Here is a 10,895-nt window from a genome sequence, read left to right as displayed (position 1 = left end):
AATGTGCCCATTTTGGATATAAATTACGCCTATCATCGTGTATTTTTGTGTTATTTTAAATTATACGTTTCTCGCGATCATTTAATACGATTTAATACGATAAATAATGGACGCAGGTTGTAAGCCTCTATGTCCATATCAATTGATATTACAATGTTTACAATGTGATATACATCTGGTGTGCAATGAGTTAATTTGTCCTTTTTCATATATATACACAAGTTATTTGTTGGTATTATCCCAGTGATTGTCCAGTCCAATTTCAAACTGTTTAACCTCCTCGGCATCTACATGTATAACATGTTGTGGCAAATTGTTCCAAACATCTACTACCCTGAAGCTGAAAAAGTTTTTTCTTATGTCTAGGTTACATCGTTTTTTGAATATTTTGTGCGAGTGTCCCCTTGTCCTGCTGGTGGTGTCCATTTGGAACATATTTGTTGTGACTCGCTCGTCATAAATATTCTTCACGATTTTAAAGACGTTGATTAGGTCACCTCTATTCCTTCGGTGTTCTAAGGTTGGCAGTTTCAGTCTCTGCAAGCGTTCCGGGTACGACAAGTTTTTAAAACCAGGTATGAGTTTACCATCATATTATGGTATCCTTCAATCTAAAATCGACAATTGTGGATAGGGCCTTTGTAAAATTTATAAACTTGCAAAACCGTTCCCTTTGACCAGAGATGTATATATATGTCTCTGCTTTGACATGTTATCTTGAAATTTTAGTGGTGCGCATCCTTAAATAATGTCACCGGAAGTAGCTTAAAGTAACCGGCCTTTATGTCGAAAATGAATGTCAACATAGCAGTCAGACGATGTTTCTCAACTGTAAAATGTACCACAGTAACGCGACACGTGATAAAAAAGACACATGTGAGAAGCTGTTCAGTTAACATTTCCGACAATAAAAGGGACGAGTGGCTGGAGAGATACCAAGTAGAAAAAGAGAAGGCATACGGTAACAGGCCGGCTAACATATTCTGGTTATTACTGAACTTCAGCTAGATATACATACAAAATGTACATGTCATGTGGATCATGACACTTGTTATTAAAGACCTTCAAATAGATATTAGGTGGATCATGATACTTGCTATTACTCCAGGAGTCCTTGAGCATAAGAGGCCGCTGGTCGGCCCTTTTTCTATCGGATATGATTTTGCCGTATCTCGCCGTGTAAAACCTCTAACATTGTTGGAGTAGAGATCACCACAACTCCATAGAATGCAATACAACATATTTATGATGGATGCTTCTACATAAGTCTGACCTCCAATGTAACCATTCCTGGGAATTACATGTTAATTTTTTTTTAACATAAATGTATCCCATTCACTGATGCTACCTCTTGATCATACAATGTGTAGTTATTGTTTAAAAATTGAATTCCTTGGCTTTTTGTAAAATTGATATGTATGTGTATTAGTATCAATGACATGTTATATATGATATTTTTGAAAGGGTGAACTGCTCAAACCAAAATTGTTTCAGATGTCACCGGAAGCAGGCTAGTTAATCCTAAAGCCATATTTGCCAATAATGAGACAGGACTGGATAGCATTGATGTCTATGGATTTGATTATGACTACACATTGGCCTCCTATACTCCAGCTCTCCATCAACTCATCTACGATCTGGGTCGTGAGAGTCTTGTCAACAAATACAGGGTACTGTAGTCATAGTGACACATTGTCTGTAGACATGCAGGGCAGACAGTAAAAGTTTAGAATCCTTTTGATTATTCCCCAACTCATAAAGATGTGCTATGTATAATAAGCAGTAGTCAGTCTGTCTGATAAGAGTTGATATGACGAACACGGAAACTGAACGCTCGATATGATAGATCAGATGACCGTGTTCATGATTCATGAAATAATTCCAATATTTGAAATATTTTGAATGCATAATAAAAAATAGAATAAATAATAAAATGAGGCAAATGATGACAAGGAAAAAAGAAAAACCGTCAAGAAATATGGAAAATAAGGGATGTATATGAAATTTTGAGAAAAAACAAAAATGATATTTTTGTGACACACTCCCTGCTATAGATGCCTCGGAACACTCTTTATAGAAGTACAAGGGTACTAACATTTGGTTTGGGGATCGCTGTAGGGGTTTTCTGTTATTTCCCAGAGTTGAACATGTTTCATAAAATTCTTTCCACAATGCAAAACCTCATTTCAACTATGTCTATAGAAATTTTCCAAACTAATATTTAGTAAGTAAATGAAAACGCACCGATTTCTTAATTGCAGTTTTAATAAGCTTTCTCAAATGTGTTTTGTTTTTCCTTGCAGTATCCAGATTCCATCATGAACATAAAATATGTGAAAGATTTCTCTATTCGTGGACTTCACTATGATATACAAAGAGTGAGTTTTACTGTAATATCAGAGAAGTTTTATTTTCCTATTAGTATACAAAGGTAAGTGTATTCCTGTAATATATATGAATCCTATAGGAGGACTTCAGAAATTGTATGCATGATTGATGGATGCTGGAGAAAATCATGTTGATGATATGGTAATGCTTGAATTGACATATTTCTTTTGGTTGTCTTCCTGGACTCTTCCTGCAGGTAGGTATTTTGCTGGAAATGAGCCCTAAAGTTGTTTTGAAAATTTCAAATTATATTAAATTTTAGCATTTTTGTTTTCTTTTTTTTTTGTTGCAATTATGCTGTTTTTGATAGAAAAGTAGTTTTCAAAAAAGGAGTTATTTTTACTGGTAACAGTTGTATGTACAGTACTTTTTTTTTTAATGTCTATGTTAGTATAACTTCATAATGTACTTTTGAAATACTGCATTTGTTTCAGTGACATGTCTACCTTGCTAATGTTTTAATAATAAAAGATAAAATATTTCACCCATACAATTAATTTTTCACTGTAAATGTGTATTAAGTTTATCTTATCCATAATTTGTTCCCATCTTTTTCATCTAAATGTATTCAATATAGAACATATCTATTGGAGATTGTTTATACAATATCTATGATTTTCATTAATAAAGGGCCTAATGATGAAGCTTGATTCCTTCCACAACATACAGCTTGGTACAGTGTTCAGGTAAACAGTTTTACTACCATATTAGTATTTAATATATTGATAGAACTTACATAATTTATAAAAAGATATTACTTATAAATCACATGTGTTTTGATATAATTATTTAAACAGGAGCTAATTGTGAAAATGTTTGGTTCTATCAGATTAATACTCACGACATTGTATTATCACAGGTGCCTGACTCGTTAATAACATATAAGAGTACATATAAATCTCATTTATATGAACTCTATATTTTATTATTTTATAAAACGAGTCAGGCACCTGTGGTATAATAAAATCTCAACATGCACTCAGTACAATTGCAAGTGCAATGGAATTTTTTCTACAGAGAGTTGCTTTTCAAATTCAATTTACTTAGTGGGTCCATAATGACAAACATAAACAGTTTTTTATACATCATGTCTGGTAGTCCTGTGGTAACACACTCGCCTTTCACCTTAAAGGCATGCCTTGAATACCTGATTGGGCATGAAAATGGTATGAGGTCACCTGCCCAACCACCCATATTCAGCCCCAAATGCTGCAGAGAAAGCCCTGTTGTGCATACACTGTACTTTTTAGCTCAGCTGGTCCGAAGGACCAAGGTGAGCTTATGCCATACCATGGCGTCTGCCGTCCGTCCGTCCGTCCGTCCGTCAACAATTGACTTATTTGACTTCTTCTTCATAACCACTGATTGGAATTTGAACAAATTTGGTCAAAAGCATCCCTATGGGAAGGGGATTTAAAATTGTACAAATGATGGGGCTGACCCCCAATGGGACTGAGGGGCGGAGCCAAATAAGGTCAATTGGGCTATATCGATATAAACGACTTCTCTGAAACCGAGTAATGGATATAGCTCATATTTGCCTGGTAGCATCACTATGGGGTGGGAATTCAAAATTGTACAAATGATTTGGCTGACCCTCCAGGGGCCTGAGGGGCGGGGCCAAATGTGGTCAATTTAGCTATATTGTTATATTATAAACGACTTCTTCTCGGAAACCTAGCAATGGATATCACTCATATTTCCATGATAGCATCACTATGGGGATGGTTTTCAAAATTGTGCAAATAGTGGGGACCTAACCCCCTTTGGGCCAGATGGGTGGGGCCAAAAGGGGTTAATTTGTCTATTGATATAAATGACTGCTGAAACCAAGCAGTTGATATTGGTGATTTTTGACTGGTAGCATCACTATGAAATGGGGATTCAAAATTGTTTGAGGGGCGGGGGCCAATAGTGTTCAATATGGCTAGATTGATATAAATGACTTCTTCTCTGAAACCGATCAATGAATATTGCTTATATTTGCCTGGTAGCATCACTATGGTGTTGGAATTAAATTTTGTACAAATGGTGGGGTTGTCCCCCGGCGGCCAGAGGGGCGGGGCCAAAATATGTCCATACTAGTATAACAGACTTCTTTTTTGAAACCAAGCAATTCATATTGCTCATGTTTACCAAGTAACATCTTTATGTTTATTTATACAGATTAAATCAATTTTAAATACTAACTGGGAAGGTGGTTATTATATACATGTAATTAAAAAAAAAGTGTTTTGTCATGTTTCAATAATTTGATGAAATATCCAGATGAGCAATTCAGGCCCTCTGGGCCTCTTGTTTTTGTACATCACTGTTTTCTAAATTTTACCAGGGGTCTACAGCAGGTGCCAGACAGTGAGGTGAAAGCTTACTACAATGGCACACATGTTGCTCTTAAAGACATGAATACATTCTATGGAACTGTAAGTTGAAATTGAATTTAATCATTCTTACTCCAAGGGCGACTGAAATGACCAAGGTTATGATATTGTACCAGTAGCATTTGAAAAACAAATTTCCTTGACATACACTTCTGCGTTCAAAGACCAGATTTGTTTAAAATATTTGAACGACTCCCTGGCCCATTCCAAATATTCTCTGCACCTCAGTATCCATGTTATATTTGCTGTCAAATTAAACATAATTAAGTCACACTACTGTTTGAGGTTGAACTGCCTGACAATCTGTTTTAGGGCCCCAGGCACCGGCTTGTTGACCTGTTTGAGGTTGAACTGCCTGACAATCTATTTTAGGGCCCCAGACACCAACTTGTTGACCTGTTTGAGGTTCAACTGTTTGACAATCTATTTCAGGGCCCCAGACACCAACTTGTTGACCTGTTTGAGGTTCAACTGTTTGACAATCTGTTATAGGGCCCCAGACACCAACTTGTTGACCTCTTTGAGGTTCAACTGTTTGACAATCTATTTCAGGGCCCCAGACACCAACTTGTTGACCTGTTTGAGGGTTAACTGTTTGATAATCTGTTATAGTGCCCCAGACACCAACTTGTTGACCTGTTTGAGGTTCAACTGTTTGACAATCTATTTCAGGGCCCCAGGCACCAGCTTGTTGACCTGTTTGAGGTTCAACTGTTTGACAATCTGTTTTAGGGCCCTAGGTACCAGCTTCTTGACCTGTTTGAGGTTCAACTTTGTGATAATCTGTTTTAGGGCCCTAGACACTAGCTTGTTGACCTGTTTGAGGGTTAACTGTTTGATAATCTGTTATAGTGCCCCAGACACCAACTTGTTGACCTGTTTGAGGTTCAACTGTTTGACAATCTATTTCAGGGCCCCAGGCACCAGCTTGTTGACCTGTTTGAGGTTCAACTGTTTGACAATCTGTTTTAGGGCCCTAGGTACCAGCTTGTTGACTTGTTTGAGGTTCAACTTTGTGATAATCTGTTTTAGGGCCCTAGGCACTAGCTTGTTGACCTGTTTGAGGTTCAACTTTGTGACATTCTGTTTTAGGGCCCCAGACACCTACTTGTTGACCTGTTTGAGGTTCAACTTGTGATAATCTGTTTTAGGGCCCTAGGCACCAGCTTATTGACCTGTTTGAGGTTCAACTTTGTGATAATCTGTTTTAGGGCCCCATGCACCAACTTGTTGACCTGTTTGAGGTTCAACTGTTTGACAATCTGTTTTAGGGCCCCATGCACCAGCTTGTTGACCTGTTCGCTGTTCCAGAGATGACACTGCTAGCGGATGTTACCGAGGTGAGTTTACATTTTGTGATACACATATATATTACATCAGTTTGATTATATATTCACTTGAGAACCTGTTGGTGGAATAAAATGGGTGCTCTGTGGTAAATAAGTATCTCATTTATCCATATATGTAAGGTAGGTGTTATGTCACACCCGATTTTATTGTATTTGCACCAATTTTTTTGTGACACCCAAACTGTGTCATAGGATTCCACGTTTTCATATAGTAGTGCACTTTGGCCCTAAACCAGACATGGTGTTAGGGCCAGAGGAAACTCGGGCTAGTAAGTGAGGTGTCATCACCTTATCAGTCACGTAATACAAGAGTAATTTCCCTTGGATGTAGTTTTCCTGAATAAGGTCCCTTGTGATGTTCATTTATCCGAGTAATATTGACTCCTATGTAGTCTTACAGTATATATCTGGTACTGCTTTAGCTGGTAATAAAAATGGTTTGGGACTTTATTCATTGACAACCTAACATTATTTACCCATTGTTATCAGGTGACCATTAGAGCCTTTTAGCCTCTCCTTTAAATGTCAATTTTAAATATCTACAGATTCATCATTTTATCACCAAATTCCATGAATTATTTCATAGCATCAACACCTTGCTATCGCCAGAGGAGAAAATATTCTCCAACAACCAACATCCAGTATACATGAACACATACACAGTACATGTACACATGAACATGTATATATGTACATGTATGCAGAGATAAACATATTACATTGTGTGTTATCGATGTTTCTGATGTAATACCAGTAGTTCTGAAACTCAAGGATCAAAGAGCATCCTCGCTAAATTTCTGAAGTACATGTCAAGTTAGTTTTAGATTAATATTAAAAATATCATTATTGATTTTGCTGCCCTTAATTTGTCTTTCAAATTTCTTCCTTTCAGTTTTTTATGCAGAAGGAAATCCCATATGATCCTGAATATGTGTTTTATGATGTGAGGGTAAGTGTTTGACAATATGTGTATGTGTTTTATGATGTGAGGGTAAGTATTTGATAATATGTTTATGTGTTTTATGATGTGGGTGTTTGTCAATTTCAGCCAATTATAGATTAGCAGGACTCATGCCTGTTGAGTTGCGCGACAGTTCAATACCAGTACAATGTTTTATCAAAGATGCGTTATTTATGAGGCTGGGGTGAATATTATGGAGTAAGATTCAGTTTAATATGGGATCATACCTTGAGCATTCTGTGCTCTAGTTTTGATATTGAAATGAAGCCAAACAGTTATACCACTTCATTAGGTCACCTGAGACGAAGTGTCAGTCAACCTATTGCGATCACCTTTTGTCCGGTGGTGTCTGTCGTGATTTGTGCATCATCCATCGTGTGTAATGATCTGCAGATGCCAACATCAATATTTGATGCTAATATTTAGAATCCAACTCAAAATCTTTACTCGGGGGAGCCTTCATTGTTGCTCTGATGATGACTCCACTGAGTTGTAACAATTCTCAGCATTAAAATTTCAATCTAATGAAGAAGTGCTTTTTGGGCTCCATAATATTATGAAGATTCGTGCTGTTATGATAATGTCAAATTACTAAAAATATTTTTTGTTTACAGTCAGCAGTCCAGGGAGTACACATGTCAGGAATTTTGCATGCAAAAATTATGGAAGATTTAGGTAAGTAGAGATATATTTAGGTAAGTAGAGATATATATAGGTAAGTAGAGATATATTTGGGTACAGAGAGATATATTCAGGTACAGAGAGATATATTTAGGTACATAGATATATATTTAGGTACGTAGAGATATATTTAGGTAAGTAGAGATATATTTAGGTAAGTAGAGATATATTTAGGTAAGTAGAGATATATTTTGGTAAGTAGATGTATATTTAGATAAGTAGAGATATATTTAGGTAAGTAGATATATATTTAGGTAAGTAGAGAATGATATATTTAGGTACGTAGAGATATATTTAGGCAAGTAGAGATATATTTAGGTAAGTAGAGAATAATATATTTAGGTAAGTAGAGATATATTTAGGCAAGTAGAGATATATTTAGGCAAGTAGAGATATATTTAGATACATAGAGATATATTTAGGTAAGTAGAGTTATGTTTAGGTACACAGAGATATATTTAGGTAAGTAGATATATATTTAGGTAAGTAGAGAATGATATATTTAGGTAAGTAGAGATATATTTAGGTAAGTAGAGATATATTTAGGTAAGTAGAGAATAATATATTTAGGTAAGTAGAGATATATTTAGGCAAGTAGAGATATATTTAGATACATAGAGATATATTAAGGTAAGTAGAGTTATGTTTAGGCAAGTAGAGATATATTTAGGCAAGTAGAGATATATTTAGATACATAGAGATATATTAAGGTAAGTAGAGTTATGTTTAGGCAAGTAGAGATATATTTAGGCAAGTAGAGATATATTTAGACACATAGAGATATATTAAGGTAAGTAGAGTTATGTTTAGGTACACAGAGATATATTTAGGTAAGTAGATGTATATTTAGGTAAGTAGAGATATATTTAGGTAAGTAGAGATATATTTAGGTAAGTAGAGATATATTTAGGTAAAAAGAGATAGATATATTTTTGGTGTATTTGGTGATTGGCAAATATAGAATAAGTTTGCCATAAACATCAAGACCAAAGCAAAAAATGTTAATGATTTTGTCATCCAATTTCAAGTATTTATAGGAAAGTTGAATTAAGAATTATAAACTTTACACAAAAAATGTTCATGCAACTTTTTTAGGTCACCTGAGCTTTGTTCAAGTGACCTATTCTAATCTCCTTCTGTCCTTCGTCATGTGTCCGTCGTCCGTTGTGAGTCCGTAAACAATTCGCATTTTCGACTTCTTTTCCAAAACCGCTGAACCAAATTCAATGAAATTTAGCAGGAAGCTTTTATGATTATAGGTCCACCAAAAGTGTGAATTATATGGTCCCCACCCCCAAGAAGCCTGAGGGGCAGGGCCAAAAAGGGTCAAATTGATCTAAACTTTAAAAAATCTTCTTCTATACACTCAGATACGGTGGAATCCAACACTCTAATCCTTGATGGAAGGGTATTAAGGTGCTTTACCAAAATTGTGAATTTCGTGACCCTTGGGTCTCACGTTTGCCCCTGGGGAGGAGGTAAACTTTACTATAGTTTATATAGAGGAATCACATTTTTGACTATAATTTGTTGGATTTGTATTGGAATTCATTCTAATTTGGTTAACATTATCACCATGGGATGACAGTTTGATAGTATGCACATGTTGGCCCTGATTGACCCCCTGGGCTGATGGGCGGGGCCAAAAAGAGTCGATTAAAGTACCTTTAGTATTTCAAAACTCAGGTGACCATTAAGGCCCATGGACCTCTTGTTTCTCAAAAGTATGGTTGCTATGGTAACCTGCTACAATAAAAGCTATTCCAATATAGAGCTATAACTCCTCAGTCATTTGGCCAATTTTGTTCATCTTTGGTCAAATTTATAAGTAAACAAAGCTTGTAATTTGACCCATTTTTCCAAATTGTCATAATCCAGGCCTCTGATTGGTCAAAATTTAGATATTGTCTGATTTTGATCAAATTTGGTAAACGGGGTATTGGGATATACCAAATAGCACTATATAGGTGTTGTTGCCATGACAACCATGCTGCTAAGGAAATTAGTCAGCCATTGGCATTATGACAACTCTGTACGTGAATTTCTGTTGTCGTCCATCAGCTTTCCCTTTATAAGCGACTTCTTTTGGAGAAAGGACAGGCCCAGAGTCATGATATTTGGTTGAAAGTTCATTAGAGGTCTTGGAGTGATGTTATGGTAAAATCATGCAGAAAAAAATCGTGATTTTTTCGCATTTGACCATTTTGTGGACTTAATGTTATTGGCACTAAAATCCACTTTAAATTTTTGGTTTTTGGCACCAGAAGCCACTTTAATTTTTTGGGTAAGTTTTTGGAAAGCTTGTAAGTCCAAAGGTATACACCTCACACCCTTCTATTTTGGTTTATACATCCATTAGAGGTCTAGGAGTGACGCACAATTTAAAAATGACATGCTTCTACATACATGAAAAATGAATACATAGTGTGATTGCTGCTGCCGGTGAGCTTCGCAATCATTGATTGCACTTAAATTCATATCCTTATCTCCACAGCAAAGTACCTGGAGAGGGGACCAGAGATCAGCCAGGTCCTTCACCGTCTCATCGACTCCAACAAGAAGTTATTCCTTATAACCAATAGTGGATTTCCTTTTGTGTAAGTGCATGTACATCTGAATTGAGAAAAAATCTTAGAGATTAATAATATTAATTTAAAGAGAATAAAAAAAATCTTGTTAACCGAAACTCATATGCATGTAGGGACTATGTCAATAGTTTACAGAACACAGGGTATTCAAGTGATCCTAAATTAGTCTTTGATAGAAAGGTATCGATCAATACATGTAATTAACAACTAACATAACATAACACTCTACTTACCATAAAAACCTGTGTAATGTATGCACTTTTTTGGCTAAAACTTACTGTTGTAGTAGGGGGGGGGGGGGGGGGGGGGGGGGGGGGGTAGATATTGGAACCATACAGAGATAAGTTTTTTAGCTCACCTGGTCCAAAGGACCAAGGTGAGCTTATGCCATACCGTTGCGTCCGTCGTCCGTCAACAATTGACTTCTTCTTCATAACCACACATCAGTATTTGACCAAATTTGGTCAGAAGCATCCCTATGGGTAGGGAACTCAGAATTGTACAAATGATGGGGCTGACCCCCCAGGGGCCTGAGGGGCGGGGTTGG

The 10,895-nt window shown here is 36.2% G+C and overlaps 1 protein-coding gene across 1 annotated transcript; it reads left to right on the top strand.

Annotated features, from left to right (window-relative positions):
* Positions 1-792: 792 nt before the first annotated feature.
* On the top strand, positions 793-10,361 carry LOC117320893 (5'-nucleotidase domain-containing protein 3-like). The gene is made up of 9 exons (XM_033875379.1): positions 793-961; positions 1,495-1,670; positions 2,304-2,378; positions 3,019-3,074; positions 4,721-4,811; positions 6,041-6,109; positions 7,011-7,067; positions 7,694-7,754; positions 10,255-10,361. Exons 1-9 carry the CDS (start codon positions 793-795, stop codon positions 10,359-10,361), a joined length of 861 nt encoding a protein of 286 aa, XP_033731270.1.
* The last annotated feature ends 534 nt before the right edge of the window (positions 10,362-10,895 follow it).

The sequence above is a fragment of the Pecten maximus genome, unplaced genomic scaffold (assembly GCF_902652985.1).
Source record: "Pecten maximus unplaced genomic scaffold, xPecMax1.1, whole genome shotgun sequence".
Lineage (NCBI taxonomy): Eukaryota > Metazoa > Mollusca > Bivalvia > Pectinida > Pectinidae > Pecten > Pecten maximus.
This window is presented reverse-complemented; position numbering and strand designations above follow the sequence as displayed.

Excerpts from the sequence above, each read along its gene's own strand:
- LOC117320893 (XM_033875379.1), top strand. The coding sequence starts at position 793 with ATGAATGTCAACATAGCAGTCAGACGATGTTTCTCAACTGTAAAATGT. Across the intron at positions 6,110-7,010 it reads TGCTAGCGGATGTTACCGAG|TTTTTTATGCAGAAGGAAAT; the intron begins GTGAGTTTACAT and ends TCTTCCTTTCAG. Across the intron at positions 7,068-7,693 it reads ATGTGTTTTATGATGTGAGG|TCAGCAGTCCAGGGAGTACA; the intron begins GTAAGTGTTTGA and ends TTTTGTTTACAG.